Source organism: Nicotiana tomentosiformis, chromosome 12 (assembly GCF_000390325.3).
Source record: "Nicotiana tomentosiformis chromosome 12, ASM39032v3, whole genome shotgun sequence".
Taxonomy (NCBI): Eukaryota; Viridiplantae; Streptophyta; class Magnoliopsida; order Solanales; family Solanaceae; genus Nicotiana; species Nicotiana tomentosiformis.
Genome location: NC_090823.1, coordinates 6,220,042 through 6,238,909, shown reverse-complemented (window position 1 = coordinate 6,238,909; position 18,868 = coordinate 6,220,042). Strand labels below are relative to the sequence as shown.

The following is an 18,868-nucleotide window of genomic DNA, read 5'->3' as shown; positions in this document are numbered from 1 at the left end:
CTGGCACTACAGACCACGATATGCGCAGTGCAGTCTTGCGGATTGGTACGGAGACGTCTGTACTTATCTTTGAGAAGCTACAGAACCCTTAGGAAAATTTCCCTTCTTGTATTATATCGTGTGGAATTAATTCAGCTTGAAACATAACTCTTTAAATTCCTTCCACGTATTTCGTATGTGCATATCAGCGCTTGGTATCAGTTGTGCATCGCCGGCTTGGGATTCTATGAACGATGTTCAAGACGTGTATTCTATGTTTCGGTAATGGGCCAGTCCGCATAACTTGAGGCCAGGGTTAGACCGCAGCTTAGGCTAGGTAGCTTCAATTATGTGAACTTGATTTGGACTCATATGTCCGGTAGTGTCCCTATGAGTGGAATTTGTTGCTTGATGAGTGGTTGAATGACTATATGATAAGTATGATGTGAATGCGGGATGTGTTCAAATGGGTTGAATGAGACAAATAAAGTTTACTTGGGACTCAAGAGTTTGCTATTGGGTACTTGATATCTATATTGATTTGACGTATGGTCTCGAGTTGTGAGTGTATTGAAGGATCTTTCACATTATTAAATTGTGGGACAAATTAAATTCTCATGTCTTGTCAATGAGTTTGGACTCAAGAAGAGTAAGTGATTGTGTAGTAATTGTGATTGCGAATGGATATTTCTAATATTCATGGCTCGAGAAAGATGATCTTTGAAGAGACTTATAGTCAGTAACATTTTATTGGTTTAGGTGCGACAAAGATGCATTTCAATTTGATGCAATAGTTGGGCAGTAAAGTATGAGGGAAGACATGACGGGAAGTGTTTCATGGTGGTTGAAGTACTAGCAGGTGAAGTAGGAGAAGTAGAGGTTGAGAAGTTTCTTAAAGGAGATGATTTAACCCAAGTAAGAGTGGCAGATTAGCATATGAATGCAATGGTAGGGTAGTCGTGCGCCTTGAGAAAGTGTAGAATGGTTTGGAATCGTGATAAAATGTGATTTGGTCTGCAGACGTTTTTTGGAGTAATGGTTACTGTACGAAGAAAGATTAAATATGGAAGAAAGGAGTTTGTTTGAAATGAAGAGGGATGTGAAGATCTGATTATTGTTTCAGGCGCAATATGACTTGAGTTCAGAAGGTATTGTTGAACTTTCAATTGATGTCAATAGGGAAAATGCAGACTTGTACAAATGGTGGGCGAGAATGAGCTTAGGAGAATTTACTGATTACGTAGTCGTTGCACCCAGTGCAACGTCAAATATTAGTTGCTACATGGGAAGAGGTCGAGTGTGTGACTGTGGTTGGTAATTTAGAATGTTCATGAAAAGCTTAAAAAAGATTTCGAGAAGTCTGGCGGGTTAACGGTGTGAGATCTTGGTAATTGAGAAGGATAAATTCTTGCGGGTTCTAATTTTATATAATTGCAGCTTAAAGCTAAGTGGGGGAGCCTGCTATTGACAATTTGATTTCATGGTTATGTGTTAAATTTTAGTTTTTGTCGGAGACCTACTTGTGGATCAATTATGACTTGCAAAGATGGAGATCGAGGATGACCTGAGTAAGGAATTTCCTGAATACGCGTTATATAGCACTTTATAGAAATATGAAAATTATAGAATGATTAAGTTGTTATTTTGAAGGGTGTAGTGTACACGAAGTATGAATTTGATTGGTCGTGTTAAGGCAGTGTTACTTATTTGAGTGTTGACTGTGCTAAAGGAGCACATGTCTTTCGGCCCGTTTGGGGCGGAATAAATTAGATTTGAGTAGAGTGGATGACTATCGAGTGGGTTCTAATGGGTTCAAAATGTATATGTGGAAATTGAAAAATTTTCGAATTTATTTATCACTAGAATAAGTTACTTACATTGGATGGTATCAGGACGTGCGGTAATTCTGTTTGACTATGGATTCTACATTTCAGTATAAGAAAGGAAAGAGGAATAATTTTAAATTCGCATAAGGTATTTTCAGAGTAAGTGTTACGGTTGGGGTATTTATGAAAGCGCTTAAGAAGAATACAATGGCTTATGGGCCTTAGGGCGATGTGGTTGTATGTTAGGATGTCTTGTAGTGAACTTTGGATAAGGATAGTAGTATTTTGACAAGGAGAAATGTGAACTTGAGGGTGATTAAGAAGAAACTTGGAGAAAATAGGACAAATGGGTAACATGCTGGATCAGTATGGTAATGGTATGTTCGATTCATTAGGTTCTTATAATGATGTGGGACTTTACGGGTGTTGTGTCGCAATACTCTCGGATTTGGAAACTTGTGTGGCTTTGTGGAGTTGGGGGAATTCAACTCTGATAGTTTGGTTATGTGCAAATGGATTTCAAAGTGTTCATGATGGTTTCTACCATGGTTTGAATCGGACATTTTCTACCGGTGTATGGAACGTGTTGTGTTTTCTGATTTCCTCCTGGAAAGGAGCAAGAGAGAGGTTTCTAACTAATAAGGTATGTAATTTGTTGGTGACTCAGAGTTGATAATGGTATTCTTGTCCTTGTCACATGATGGCATAATAGATGTGGTGTGTTGTGCGGGATTAGAATTTACATGTACAAAATGATTGTTCAGTCTTGAAAAGAAGGTAATGAATGTTGGACAACATAGTCGGTTTCATATATTTTGATTAATGTTATAACTACAAGGTAATTCCTGAGAAGGGTGCGCATTTCAGAAGGCGCGTTGGGGTTTTGACTTACGGATGTTCATCGGTATTGTAGTACTCATATGGTTGATAGACTGCTGATATTCAAATTATTTCTATGTCACACAAGAATTATGAAAGTATTCCTCATGGGAAGATCGTGAATGCAAGACGTGCTAATCATTCTAGTGCTGGAGTTGAGATCAGTTATGGTGTTTCATGTGTTCGATGAATTTGGAGACTGAGAGTTCTCAAAAGCATATTCTTTCAGGGTTGCGACCTGTTTGAGGTGAGTATTTTATTTAACAAAGTGTAGGCACTACTTGCATTAAATATTTATGATAGTTATGCGCTATGAGTGCGCATATATGTGAGGTTTGAGCCCATGTGCGGGCATTAGAAAAAGTATTCATACTCGGAGGAATGCTTAGGCTATAATATGCCTAGAGTTGACTGTTAAGTGTAAAGTTAAAATGTTTCATGCATTCGTACCTTTGTTAAGAACTATCTGGACTATACTTGAGGTTACAAAGAAGATGATTCCCTAAATAAACGGGGTAGTTACTAATTTTGCATAAAATTGCCGATTTGAAGTGTGATAGCAGACTTTACAGATGCTTGCACTATGGCGTGCTATTTATACCAGTCCAGGAGCATGAGAATCTTATTTCATTATCATATACAAGTGTACTTGTTTAATTACTCCTGTATGATATGCTGGTACTGGAGGCCTGTGATCATGCCAGGCGGTTCATATTATTGGCATGTGAGTTGTCTGTGCCATGTGTGAAAATTTTATTTCTTTGATAATTTATTGGATTTCATTGCTTTCCTTCCTCCATGATAAAAATTACATGAGCAGCGTATTTGAGGAATTGTGTACATGTGCCTACGATTATCCTCTTCACAAAATTTGAGGAGTTGGTTGTAACATGGTGGTGGTTGTGGTGGTGCTTGTTGAACTTGCAATATCTCTTCCTTGAGACATCTCCTATATTTGGGTATACCTATTGCACAGTGGTGGCTGGAGTTATATTGATGGGGCGTGTCTGTGGGATAGTTGTGTTTAATAATATAAGGCCATCGGACCTATAATGGGTACTATCATATTTGATTATAGTATATTCGGAAGGATAATATTGAAAGTCAACTTAGGAATTTGCTATGGTTCTTATCAAAGGAGAGGGTGCTCAACAACTGGTGGATCTGATGAATGGTTACGAGTTTCTGCGTGTTTCTTTTATTATCAACAGTGTACGAAGCTGTTGGGATGAGTTTTTGTTCGATATAGGGTTTAATGATAGTAGTTAGTTGGTTTGGAGTAGTCACTGTGATCAGGAATGGTGCTACGAGCGGCGAGTTGTATAATATGCTAGATGATTATATCCGTGATTACAGTTATAGCTCGATGCAACTTGTTCAGACCCATACAATGTGTAAATGTAAGATTCGTGTCTTGAAAAGAAATTCTGAAGGTTGGGAATTGAATTCCAAGGTTTATGGGCTAAGGCTAAATTAAGGATTTCAAGTTGTAATATGTTGTCAGGCCTATGTGGAATAGGGTGACGTGGGATCACCCCCTGGTATGCGCGTGGTAAGATGGAATAGTGATTTGATGGCTTGGAACCACTCTTGGTACGTTCGAGGACGAACGTATGTTTAAGTGGGGGAAATGTAATGACCCGGCCGGTCATTTTGAGTATTACAGCCCCGTTCCCCCATTTACTATGCAATTTATGCCTTATAGTTGATATGTGACTTATCGGGTTAGTTGGTTCGGGTCCAAAAGGAATTCGAAGTGAAATGAGACACTTAGTCTCATAATTGAAATTTTAAGTTTGAAAAGTTGACCAGATGTGGACTTATGTGTAAACGGCCTCGCATTTGAATTCCTATAATTCTAATAACTCCATATGGTGAATTTGGACTTAGGAGCGTGTCCGGAAAATTATTTGGACGTCCGTAGTGGAATTTGGCTTGAAATGCCGAAAGTTAAATTTTTGGGAAGTTTGACCGGGGGGTTTACTTTTTGATATCAGGGTCGGAATCCGATTATAAAAATTTTAATTCCTCTGTTATGTCCTTTAAGATTTTTGTGCAAAATCTGAGGTCAATCGGATGTAATTTGATAGGTACCGGAGTCGTTTTTAGAAATTAGAAATTTCAAAGTTCATTAGGCTTGAATTGGGTGTATTTCATGGGTTTAGTGTTGTTTGAGGTGATTTGATGATTCCACTAAGTTCGTATGACGTTTTTGGACTTGTTGGTATATTTGTTTGAGGTTCCGAGGGGCTCGGGTGAGTTTGGATGCTTAATGGATAAAAAATTTGTACTAGAACAACTGCTGGAATTTTCTGATATCGGATTCTATTTTCCTTCTACGCGATCGCGTGAATGTGTCTGCGATCGCGTAGGCTTAGTTGGTCAGTGGAGGTTTTTGTTCTATGCGATCACGTGGGAATATCTGCGATCGCGTATGGTTAATTTGAGGCAATGATATTTTGTGATTCGGGATCGCGTGAAGCGAGACGCGATCGCGTAGCTACGTGAGTTTGTTATTCGCGAACGCGTGTAGAAGGTCGCGTTCGCGTAGAGGAAATGGAAATCATGCGTTTGTGCTTCGCGTTCACGTGGTTAGGTCTGCGATCGCATAGGTCTGTGATGTTGTGCATCGCGGTCGCGAGAGAAAGTCCGCGATCGCATAGAGTTAAATCTGAGCGGTGGAAAATTGTTCTTCGCGATCACGTGGGAATGTTCACGATCGCGTAGAGAAAATGACCGGACAGAGAGTTTAAGTTTTGAAATTGGGATTTCGTCCCATTTTCCATTTTTGATGGATTGGAGCTCGGAAAGAGGCAATTTTTGGGAGATTTTCAGAGGAAACAACGGGGTAAGTATTCTTAACTCAATATTGGTTAAATTACGCTAATCCATGGGTGTTTTTATCATTTAATTGGCGAATTAAGATGAAAATTTTTGAAAACCCTATTGGTTTAAATTGAAAATTTGAGGGTCAAGTTGGGGTCGGATTTTGGTAAAATTGGTATGGTTAGACTCGTGGTTTAATGGGCTTCCGGATTTCGTGACTTTTGTCGAGTTTCGAAACATGGGCCCCACGGGCGATTTTTGAGCTAAATTCCGGATTTTTATGAAAAATTAGCATTTTCTTATGGAATTAATTCCGATGAATTTTATTGACTGAAATGAATAATTTATGGCAAGATTCGAGGACTTTGGAGGCCAATTCACGAGGAAAGGACATTGCAGAATAAGAATTTCACGGCTTGAGATAAGTAGCAGTTTTAAATCTGGTCCTGAGGGTATGAAACCCCGGAATTTTGTGTCATGTGATTAATTTGGAGGTGATGCACATGCTAGGCGAGGGGCGTGTGGGCGTGCACCAAGGGGATTGTTAGGTATATGCTCTCTATGTGTTGAAGAAAGTTGATAGTAAATCATGCTTAGGCTATGTTATAGTACTGTTGGGGCTCGTAGAGGTCGCATACTTATTGAATTATTTGCTAATTGTTGTCTTGTACTCAAACATGATTTTTCTTGCGTATTATACATCAGTATTTCTTGATATTTGTTGATACACTATGTTATCTTTCTTTGTGCTGATCTTTGTGATTTCCGAGAGCCCGAGAGACTAGAGAAGTTGAGGACTGAGTAAGGCTGAGGGCTTATCGGTGAGGTAAGGATATTATGGCATGTGAGTTGTCCGTGCAAGATATTATAGGACGTGAGTTGTCAGTGCAGGACGTGAGTTATCCGTGTGGGTTATAGCGCTTGGGCTGTAGGAGCCCCTCCGGCGTCTGTACACCCCCAGTGAGCGCGGGTACCTATTGAGTGTGAGTGTTGAGGGTTGAGAGCCCAGTGAGTGATTGTTGTCCTGAGAGGTTGTACTTGATTTTCATTTGTTGATGCATTTAGTTTCTATTTGTCATTGTTGTGAAATTCTCTGAAAGATTTTTATATCCGGATTACATGAACTTGAACTGGATAAATTGATTTGACTTAAACTGCTGGATTTGAAAGCATGTATATTCTTTGTTGGAATTACATAAAATGAACTATAACTGTGTAGCTCGTGACTATCTTTAATTCCTTATTTATTAGTGTTACTTGCTGAGTTGGTTATACTCATACTACACCCTGCACTTCTTGTGCAGATCCAGGAGCTTCTGGACATAGCGCGTGTTGATTTTCTCGCACTTTTTATTTTCCGGAGATTCAGAGGTAGTTGTCGTGTTTCGCAGACCTTGTCTCTCTTTCCCTATCTCCTTGTTTATTGTACTTGGCCTTATACTATTATAGACCGCATTTTTCAGACTTGTATTCGTATTAGATGCTCATGTACTCAGTGACACCAAGCTTTGGGGAGTGTTCGTATCAGTATTTATGGGATTTTGTATTGTATTTAAATATTATATTTTCAAACTTAAGAGAAATTATGGTTTATTGATATTATCGGCTTGCCTAGTATCGAGATAGGCGCCATCATGACAGGTTGGGATTTTGGGTCGTGACAGATAATTATAGGACCGGACTGCACACCGCAACATGTTTTATTTATTTATGCCTCGATATGGGTATTACAATGCTTGGGCTGAAGGAGCCCCTCCGGAGTCTACATCTCCCATAGTGAGCACTGTTGATTTATATCGACTTCTGCGCAATCGCATCTACGACGCGAGGGTCCGCAAATGTGATACGCTTCTTGGCTGCCTTGGTTTGAATATACAAAAATAATGTCCGCATATGCGAAAATGCTGGACAGAATGCTTAAAATCGGGAGTTTGTCATTTTTACTCATTTTTGAGTTTTTAGTCTCGGGTCTGGGCGATTTCAAATAGGATTTTCACAAGTTCGAACTGGTTAAGTGTTCCTTATCCTATATTAATTATATTTCACGATTCAATACTTATTTACGTCATGAATCCGTGAATTAAATTGAAGAAAATCAGATTTTGGTAAAATCTTCCAAAAATGTAAAATGAAGATTTGAAAGGCACACAACTCAAAGGGACTAGGGCACGTTTTCTCTCTCGGCGCATGTTAAGCTAAGGTGTGCTAACCATGGGTAAAAGAGTAAGTGTTCCATCCCAGAAAGATCTACAAGCTCAGGAATTTGCTTTGAGAGGTCTAATTCAACAATAGAAGAATGTAATTGCAGCATCAAGTGGAGCAGGAGGCAGTAAATTGCAGATAGAAACAGAAGTTAGTGAAACAGAGCAGGAATTTACTCGAATAGTAACTCCCCCAGCAACACAGTCTTGGACGAAGGTTGTTCAAGGAAGAAGCAATAGCCCAAAGTTGTTATGGGCAGATGAAGTAGAGGCAATGGAAGAAAACCCGAAAAAACCATCAGTTTGGGACAATTTCGACATTGGTAAGATCTCTAATGCTGGATTTAAGCTTGAGTATGTTTCCCCAAAAGTGCATGGTGAGGTGACTGTATGTGAAATTGAAATTGACGACATAACCACTGAAATTGAATACTAGGAGAATGTAGTGGTGTGCTATGTTTTGGGGGCTTATCTGCCATTTAGTGTGTTAAATGGATATATCCTGAGACTTTGGGGGAACATGGAATCAACAAAATCTCTATGCTAAAAAACAGAATAGTACTAGTGCGATTTGATTTGGAAGAAGGAAAAATGAAATCGTCCAAGGAGGTATCTATCATTTCGACAACAAACCATTTATAGTCAAAGCATGGAACGCAGACATAAAATTTACAAGGGAGGAACTGTATACAGTTCCTATATGGGTGAGAATGTCATGACTAGACTTCAAATATTGGAGTCCTAAAGGATTGAGTAATATAGGGAGTTTGCTTGGGAAACCTTTAATGGTGGAAAAAAATACTGAAAGGAAGACACGTGAGTTATCCGTGCGGAATATTATAGCATGTGAGTTGTCCGTGCAGCACGTGAGTTGTCCGTATGGATTATAGCGCTTGGGCTGTAGGATCCCCTCCGGAGTCTGTACACCCCAAGTGAGCGCGGGTACCCATTAAGTGTGACTGTTGAGGGTTGGGAGCCCAGTGAGTGATTGTTGTCGTGAGAGGTTGTACTTGATTTTCATTTGTTGTTGCATTTAGTTGCTATCTGTCATTGTTGTGAAATTCTCTGAAAGATTTTTATATCCGGATTTCATGTACTTGAATTGTGTAAATTGATTTGACTTAAACTGCTCGATTTGAAGGCATGTATATTCTCTGTTGGAATTCCTGAAAATGAAGTACAACTGTGTAGCTCATGAGAATCTTCAATTCCTTGTTTATTATTATTACTTTCTAAGTTGGTTATACTCATACTACACCCTGCACTTCGTGTGCAGATCCAGGTGCTTCTGGACACAGCGGTGCACGGTTTATTTTTCAGAGATTCAGAGGTAGCTGCCGTATTTCACAGACCTTGTCTCTCTTTCCCTATCTCCTTGTTTACTGTATTTGGTCTTAGACTATTATAGACCGTATTTTCCAGACTTGTATTCATATTAGATGCCCATGTACTCAGTGACACCAGGTTTTGGGGACTGTTCGTATCATCATTTGTGTGATTTTGTATTGTATTTAAATATTATATTTTCAAACATAAGAGAAATTACGGTTTATTGAGATTATCGGCTTGCCTAGTATCGAGATAGGCGCCATCACGACAGGTTGGGATTTTGGGTCACGATAAGTTGGTATCAGAGCACTAGGTTACATAGGTCTTATGAGTCCTGAACTGATTTAGTAGAGTCTTACGGATTGGTACGGAGACATCTGTACTTATCTTTGAGAAGCTACAGAACCCTTAGGAAAATTTCCCTTCTTGTATTATATCGTGTGGAATTAATTCAGCTTGAAACATAACTCTTTAAATTCCTTCCACGCATTTCGTATGTGCATATCAGCGCTTGGTATCAGTTGTGCATCGCCGGCTTGGGATTCTATGAACGATGTTCAAGACGTGTATTCTATGTTTCGGTAATGGGCCAGTCCGCATAACTTGAGGCCAGGGTTAGACCGCAGCTTAGGCTAGGTAGCTTCAATTATGTGAACTTGATTTGGACTCATATGTCCGGTAGTGTCCCTATGAGTGGAATTTGTTGCTTGATGAGTGGTTGAATGACTATATGATAAGTATGATGTGAATGCGGGATGTGTTCAAATGGGTTGAATGAGACAAATAAAGTTTACTTGGGACTCAAGAGTTTGCTATTGGGTACTTGATATCTATATTGATTTGACGTATGGTCTCGAGTTGTGAGTGTATTGAAGGATCTTTCACATTATTAAATTGTGGGACAAATTAAATTCTCATGTCTTGTCAATGAGTTTGGACTCAAGAAGAGTAAGTGATTGTGTAGTAATTGTGATTGCGAATGGATATTTCTAATATTCATGGCTCGAGAAAGATGATCTTTGAAGAGACTTATAGTCAGTAACATTTTATTGGTTTAGGTGCGACAAAGATGCATTTCAATTTGATGCAACAGTTGGGCAGTAAAGTATGAGGGAAGACATGACGGGAAGTGTTTCATGGTGGTTGAAGTACTAGCAGGTGAAGTAGGAGAAGTAGAGGTTGAGAAGTTTCTTAAAGGAGATGATTTAACCCAAGTAAGAGTGGCAGATTAGCATATGAATGCAATGGTAGGGTAGTCGTGCGCCTTGAGAAAGTGTAGAATGGTTTGGAATCGTGATAAAATGTGATTTGGTCTGCAGACGTTTTTTGGAGTAATGGTTACTGTACGAAGAAAGATTAAGTATGGAAGAAAGGAGTTTGTTTGAAATGAAGAGGGATGTGAAGATCTGATTATTTTTTCAGGCGCAATATGACTTGAGTTCAGAAGGTATTGTTGAACTTTCAATTGATGTCAATAGGGAAAATGCAGACTTGTACAAATGGTGGGCGAGAATGAGCTTAGGAGAATTTACTGATTACGTAGTCGTTGCACCCAGTGCAACGTCGTTGATGAAACTTCTGCGAGAAATATTAGTTGCTACATGGGAAGAGGTCGAGTGTGTGACTGTGGTTGGTAATTTAGAATGTTCATGAAAAGCTTAAAAAAAGATTTCGAGAAGTCTGGCGGGTTAACGGTGTGAGATCTTGGTAATTGAGAAGGATAAATTCTTGCGGGTTCTATTTTTATATAATTGCAGCTTAAAGCTAAGTGGGGGAGCCTACTATTGACAATTTGATTTCATGGTTATGTGTTCAATTTTAGTTTTTGTCGGAGACCTACTTGTGGGTCAGTTATGACTTGCAAAGATGGAGATCGAGGATGACCCGAGTAAGAAATTTCCTGAATAAGGGTTATATAGCACTTTATAGAAATATGAAAATTATAGAATGATTAAGTTGTTATTTTGAAGGGTGTAGTGTACATGAAGTATGAATTTGATTGGTCGTGTTAAGGCAGGGTTACTTATTTGAGTGTTGACTGTGCTAAAGGAGCACATGTCTTTCGGCCCGTTTGGGGCGGAATAAATTATATTTGAGTAGAGTGGATGACTATCGAGAGGGTTCTAATGGGTTCAAAATGTATATGTGAAAATTGAAAATTTTTCGAATTTATTTATCACTACAATAAGTTACTTACATTGGATGGTATCAGGACGTGCGGTAATTCTGTTTGACTATGGATTCTACATTTCAGTATAAGAAAGGAAAGAGGAATAATTTTAAATTCGCATAAGGTATTTTCAGAGTAAGTGTTACGGTTGGGGTATTTATGAAAGCGCTTAAGAAGAATACAATGGCTTATGGGCCTTAGGGCGATGTGGTTGTATGTTAGGATGTCTTGTAGTGAACTTTGGATAAGGATAGTAGTATTTTGACAAGGAGAAATGTGAACTTGAGGGTGATTAAGAAGAAACTTGGAGAAAATAGGAAAAATGGGTAACATGCTGGATCAGTATGGTAATGGTATGTTCGATTCATTAGGTTCTTATAATGATGTGGGACTTTACGGGTGTTGTGTCGCAATACTCTCGGATTTGGAAACTTGTGTGGCTTTGTGGAGTTGGGGGAATTCAACTCTGATAGTTTGGTTATGTGCAAATGGATTTCAAAGTGTTCATGATGGTTTCTACCATGGTTTGAATCGGACATTTTCTACCGGTGTATGGAACGTGTTGTGTTTTCTGATTTCCTCCTGGAAAGGAGCAAGAGAGAGGTTTCTAACTAATAAGGTATGTAATTTGTTGGTGACTCAGAGTTGATAATGGTATTCTTGTCCTTGTCACATGATGGCATAATAGATGTGGTGTGTTGTGCGGGATTAGAATTTACATGTACAAAATGATTGTTCAGTCTTGAAAAGAAGGTAATGAATGTTGGACAACATAGTCGGTTTCATATATTTTGATTAATGTTATAACTACAAGGTAATTCCTGAGAAGGGTGCGCATTTCAGAAGGCGCGTTGGGGTTTTGACTTACGGATGTTCATCGGTATTGTAGTACTCGTATGGTTGATAGACTGCTGATATTCAAATTATTTCTATGTCACACAAGAATTATGAAAGTATTCCTCATGGGAAGATCGTGAATGCAAGACGTGCTAATCATTCTAGTGCTGGAGTTGAGATCAGTTATGGTGTTTCATGTGTTCGATGAATTTGGAGACTGAGAGTTCTCAGAAGCATATTCTTTCAGGGTTGCGACCTGTTTGAGGTGAGTATTTTATTTAACAAAGTGTAGGCACTACTTGCATTAAATATTTATGATAGTTATGCGCTATGAGTGCGCATATATGTGAGGTTTGAGCCCATGTGCGGGCATTAGAAAAAGTATTCATACTCGGAGGAATGCTTAGGCTATAATATGCCTAGAGTTGACTGTTAAGTGTAAAGTTAAAATGTTTCATGCATTCGTACCTTTGTTAAGAACTATCTGGACTATACTTGAGGTTACAAAGAAGATGATTCCCTAAATAAACGGGGTAGTTACTAATTCTGCATAAAATTGCCGATTTGAAGTGTGATAGCAGACTTTACAGATGCTTGCACTATGGCGTGCTATTTATACCAGTCCAGGAGCATGAGAATCTTATTTCATTATCATATACAAGTGTACTTGTTTAATTACTCCTGTATGATATGCTGGTACTGGAGGCCTGTGATCATGCCAGGCGGTTCATATTATTGGCATGTGAGTTGTCTGTGCCATGTGTGAAAATTTTATTTCTTTGATAATTTATTGGATTTCATTGCTTTCCTTCCTCCATGATAAAAATTACATGAGCAGCGTATTTGAGGAATTGTGTACATGTGCCTACGGTTATCCTCTTCATGAAATTTGAGGAGTTGGTTGTAACATGGTGGTGGTTGTGGTGGTGCTTGTTGAACTTGCAATATCTCTTCCTTGAGACATCTCCTATATTTGGGTATACCTATTGCACAGTGGTGGCTGGAGTTATATTGATGGGGCGTGTCTGTGGGATAGTTGTGTTTAATAATATAAGGCCATCGGACCTATAATGGGTACTATCATATTTGATTATAGTATATTCGGAAGGATAATATTGAAAGTCAACTTAGGAATTTGCTATGGTTCTTGTCAAAGGAGAGGGTGCTCAACAACTGGTGGATCTGATGAATGGTTACGAGTTTCTGCGTGTTTCTTTTATTATCAACAGTGTACGAAGGTGTTGGGATGAGTTTTTGTTCGATATAGGGTTTAATGATAGTAGTTAGTTGGTTTGGAGTAGTCACTGTGATCAGGAATGGTGCTACGAGCGGCGAGTTGTATAATATGCTGGATGATTATATCCGTGATTACAGTTATAGCTTGATGCAACTTGTTCAGACTCATACAATGTGTAAATGTAAGATTCGTGTCTTGAAAAGAAATTCTGAAGGTTGGGAATTGAATTCCAAGGTTTATGGGCTAAGGCTAAATTAAGGATTTCAAGTTGTATTATGTTGTCAGGCCTATGTGGAATAGGGTGACGTGGGATCACCCCCTGGTATGCGCGTGGTAAGATGGAATAGTGATTTGATGGCTTGGAACCACTTTTGGTACGTTCGAGGACGAACGTATGTTTAAGTGGGGGAGAATGTAATGACCCGGCCGGTCGTTTTGAGTATTACAGCCCTGTTCCCCCAATTACTACGCAATTTATGCCTTATAGTTGATATGTGACTTATCGGGTTAGTTGGTTCGGGTCCGAAAGGAATTCGAAGTGACATGAGACACTTAGTCTCATAATTGTAATTTTAAGTTTGAAAAGTTGACCAGATGTGGACTTATGTGTAAACGGCCTCGCATTTGAATTCCTATAATTCTAATAATTCCATACGGTGAATTTGGACTTAGGAGCGTGTCCGGAAAATTATTTGGAGGTCCGTAATGGAATTTGGCTTGAAATGCCGAAAGTTAAATTTTTGGGAAGTTTGACCGGGGGTTTACTTTTTGATATCGAGGTCGGAATCCGATTATAAAAATTTGAATTCCTCTGTTATGTCCTTTAAGATTTTTGTGCAAAATCTGAGGTCAATCGGATGTGATTTGATAGGTTCCGGAGTCGTTTTTAGAAATTAGAAATTTCAAAGTTCATTAGGCTTGAATTGGGTGTATTCCATGGGTTTAGTGTTGTTTGAGGTGATTTGAGGATTCCACTAAGTTCGTATGACGTTTTTGGACTTGTTGGTATATTTGTTTGAGGTCCCGAGGGGCTCGGGTGAGTTTGGATGCTTAATGGATAAAAAATTTGTACTAGAACAACTGCTGGAATTTTCTAATTCTATTTTCCTTCTACGCGATCGCGTGAATGTGTCTGCGATCGCGTAGGCTTAGTTGGTCAGTGGAGGTTTTTGTTCTATGCGATCACGTGGGAATATCTGCGATTGCGTATGGTTAATTTGAGGCAATGATATTTTGTGATTCGGGATCGCGTGAAGCGAGACGCGATCGCGTAGCTACGTGAGTTTGTTATTCACGAACGCGTGTAGAAGGTCGCGTTCGCGTAGAGCAAATGGAAATCATGCATTTGTGCTTCACGATCACGTGGTTAGGTCCGCGATTGAATAGGTCTGTGATGTTGTGCATCGCGGTCGCGACAGAAAGTCTGCGATCGCGTAGAGTTAAATCTGAGCGGTGGAAAATTGTTCTTCGCGATCACGTGGGAATGTTCACGATCGCGTAGAGAAAATGACCGGACAGAGAGTTTAAGTTTTGAAAATGGGACTTCCCATTTTCCATTTTTGATGGATTGGAGCTCGGAAAGAGGCAATTTTTGGGAGATTTTCAGAGGAAACAACAGGGTAAGTGTTTTTAACTCAATATTGGTTAAATTGCGCTAATGCATGGGTGTTTTTATCATTTAATTGGCGAATTAAGTTGAAAATTTTTGAAAACCCTATTGGTTTAAATTGAAAATTTGAGGGTCAAGTTGGGGTCGGATTTTGGTAAAATTGGTATGGTTAGACTCGTGGTTTAATGGGCTTCCGGATTTTGTGACTTTTGTCGAGTTTCGAAACATGGGCCCCACGGGCGATTTTTGAGCTAAATTCCGAATTTTTATGAAAAATTAGCATTTTCTTATGGAATTAATTCCGATGAATTTTATTGACTGAAACAAATAATTTATGGCTAGATTCGAGGACTTTGGAGGCTAATTCATGAGGAAAGGACATTGCAGAATAAGAAATTCACGGCTTGAGATAAGTAGCAGTTTTAAATCTGGTCCTGAGGGTATGAAACCCCGGAATTTTGTGTCATGTGATTAATTTGGAGGTGATGCACATGCTAAGCGAGGGGCGTGTGGGCGTGCACCGAGGGGATTGTTAGGTATATGCTCTCTATTTGTTGAAGAAATTTGATAGTAAATCATGCTTAGGCTATGTTATAGTACTGTTGGGACTCGTAGAGGTCGCATACTTATTGAATTATTTGCTAATTGTTGTCTTGTACTCAAACATGATTTTTCTTGCGTATTATACATCAGTATTTCTTGATATTTTTTGATACACTATGTTATCTTTGTTTATGCTGATCTTTGTGATTTCCGAGAGCCCGAGAAACTAGAGAAGTTGAGGACTGAGTAAGGCTGAGGGCTTGTCGGTGAGGTAAGGATATTATGGCACGTGAGTTGTCCGTGCAAGATATTATAGGACGTGAGTTGTCAGTGCAGGACGTGAGTTATCCTTGTGGGTTATAGCACTTGGGCTGTAGGAGCCCCTCCGGCGTCTGTATACCCCCAGTGAGCGCGGGTACCTATTGAGTGTGAGTGTTGAGGGTTGAGAGCCCAGTGAGTGATTGTTGTCCTGAGAGGTTGTACTTGATTTTCATTTGTTGTTGCATTTAGTTTCTATTTGTCATTGTTGTGAAATTCTCTGAAAGATTTTTATATCTGGATTACATGAACTTGAACTGTATAAATTGATTTGACTTAAACTGCTGGATTTGAAAGCATGTATATTCTTTGTTGGAATTACATAAAATGAACTATAACTGTGTAGCTCGTGACTATCTTTAATTCCTTATTTATTAGTGTTACTTGCTGAGTTGGTTATACTCATACTACACCCTGTACTTCTTGTGCAGATCAAGGAGCTTCTGGACATAGCGCGTGTTGATTTTCTCGCACTTTTTATTTTCCGGAGATTCCGAGGTAGTTGCCGTGTTTCGCAGACCTTGTCTCTCTTTCCTTGTCTCCTTGTTTATTGTACTTGGCCTTATACTATTATAGACCGCAATTTTCAGACTTGTATTCGTATTAGATGCTCATGTACTTAGTGACACCAAGCTTTGGGGAGTGTTCGTATCAGTATTTATGGGATTTTGTATTGTATTTAAATATTATATTTTCAAACTTAAGAGAAATTATGGTTTATTGATATTATCGGCTTGCCTAGTATCGAGATAGGCGCCATCATGACAGGTTAGGATTTTGGGTCGTGACAGATAATTATAGGACCGGACTGCACACCGCAACATGTTTTATTTATTTATGCCTCGATATGGGTATTACAATGCTTGGGCTGAAGGAGCCCCTCCGGAGTCTACATCTCCCATAGTGAGCGCTGTTGATTTATATTGACTTCTGCGCAATCGCATCTACGACGTGAGGGTCCGCAAATGTGATACGCTTCTTGGCTGCCTTGGTTCGAATATACAAAAATAATGTCCGCATATGCGAAAATGCTGGACAGAATGCTTAAAATCGGGAGTTTGTCATTTTTACTCATTTTTGAGTTTTTAGTCTCGGGTTTGGGCGATTTCAAAAGGGATTTTCACAAGTTCGAACTGGTTAAGCGTTCCTTATCCTATATTAATTATATTTCACGATTCAATACTTATTTACGTCATGAATCCATGAATTAAATTGAAGAAAATCAGATTTTGGTAAAATCTTCCAAAAATGTAAAATGAAGATTTGAAAGGCACACAACTCAAAGGGACTAGGGCACGTTTTCTCTCTCGGCGCATGTTAAGCTAAGGTGTGCTAACCATGGGTAAAAGAGTACGTGTTCCATCCCAGAAGGCTCTACAAGCTCAGGAATTTGCTTTGAGAGGTCTAATTCAACAATAGAAGAATGTAATTGCAGCATCAAGTGGAGCAGGAGGCAGTAAATTGCAGATAGAAACAGAAGTTAGTGAAACAGAGCAGGAATTTACTCGAATAGTAACTCCCCCAGCAACACACTCATGGATGAAGGTTGTGAAAGGAAGAAGCAATAACCCAAAGTTGTCATGGGCAGATGAAGTAGAGGCAATGGAAGAAAACCCGAAAAAACCATCAGTTTGGGACAATTTCGACATTGGTAAGATCTCTAATGCTGGATTTAAGCTTGAGTATGTTTCCCCAAAAGTGCATGGTGAGGTGACTGTATGTGAAATTGAAATTGACGACATAACCACTGAAATTGAATACTAGAGGAATGCAGTGGTGTGCTATGTTTTGGGGGCTTATCCGCCATTTAGTGTGTTAAATGGATATATCCTGAGACTTTGGGGGAACAAGGAATCAACAAAATCTCTATGCTAAAAAACGGAATAGTACTAGTGCGATTTGATTCGGAGGAAGGAAAAATGAAATCGTCCAAGGAGGTATCTATCATTTCGACAACAAACCATTTATAGTCAAGGCATGGAACGCAGACATGGAATTTACAAGGGAGGAACTGTATACAGTTCCTATATGGGTGAGAATGTCAGGACTAGACTTCAAGTATTGGAGTCCTAAAGGATTGAGTAATATAGGGAGTTTGCTTGGGAAACCTTTAATGGTGGAAAAAAATACTGAAAGGAAGACTGGTTTACATTTTGCTAGGCTACTTATTGAGGTTGAAATGGATACCACATTACAAGATAAGGTGTGGTTTCACAATGAAAAAGGAGCGTTGGTGGATCAGAAAATCATATATGACTGGAAGCCTACACTATGTGCATTTTGCAACAAGTATGGGCATGATGAGGATGAATGTCGAAAGAAGAAATTAAATTCAGCAGAGAAAGCAAGGAGAGAAAATCCAGTGGATGAAGTAATTAAAACCACACAAATGGACAGGCAGAAACAACAAGTACAGGATGGGGGGAAGTCAAGCTGGCCAGGAAAGACGGAAGCAATAACAAATAGAGAAGAGTGATATTGGCACAAAACAGATAGATGAAATGAAGCAAGGGAAGTCCAAAGAAGGATGACTCACACCTGTACACCCTAGTAGATAACAAACAAGGAATGATCAGCATGTGAGCAGCACAAATACTTTCAAGTCATTAGAGCAACTAGAAGTAGACAAGTCAATGATACAAGGTGGAGTGAGGAAGGAAGGAGGTACAAGCATTCCCAGTCTTAGGAATGGATAACTTACTATGTTGAAATGTTAGGGGCCTTAATGGTCCCAATAAGCAAAGGGAGACGAGATTTCTTTGCAATAGACAGGAAACTGGATTGGTAGGGCTGTTGGAAACAATGATCAAAGCAAATAAAATAGAACAAGTGGCAAAACATATGTTTAGTGGTTGGGGTCATATAACAAATTTGGAGAAACATTATAATGGAAGAATTTGGCTCACCTGGAGAACAGGCTATCACATGTAGAGTGATCCACACTACAAATCATAGAGCATTCCTACTTATAGTGGTATTTGCATATAATAACAAAGAGGAGAGGAAGGAGTTGTGGAGTTATATGAGCAGTATACACCAAGGTTGTCAACTTCCTTGGTTGATATTTGGTGATTTCAATTCAGTGTTAAAAATGGATGATAGAATTGGTAGGAA

General features: G+C 39.1%; 1 protein-coding gene across 1 annotated transcript; it reads left to right on the top strand.

Moving 5' to 3' along the window:
• Nucleotides 1-17,744: 17,744 nt before the first annotated feature.
• LOC138902188 (uncharacterized) lies at nucleotides 17,745-18,230 on the top strand. Its single transcript, XM_070190028.1, has one exon. The coding sequence runs from the start codon at nucleotides 17,745-17,747 to the stop codon at nucleotides 18,228-18,230; it is 486 nt and encodes a 161-aa protein (XP_070046129.1).
• Nucleotides 18,231-18,868: the final 638 nt, after the last annotated feature.

What these genes read in the sequence shown, in the direction of transcription:
- LOC138902188 (XM_070190028.1), top strand. Translation starts at nt 17,745, where the DNA reads ATGGAATTTACAAGGGAGGAACTGTATACAGTTCCTATATGGGTGAGA.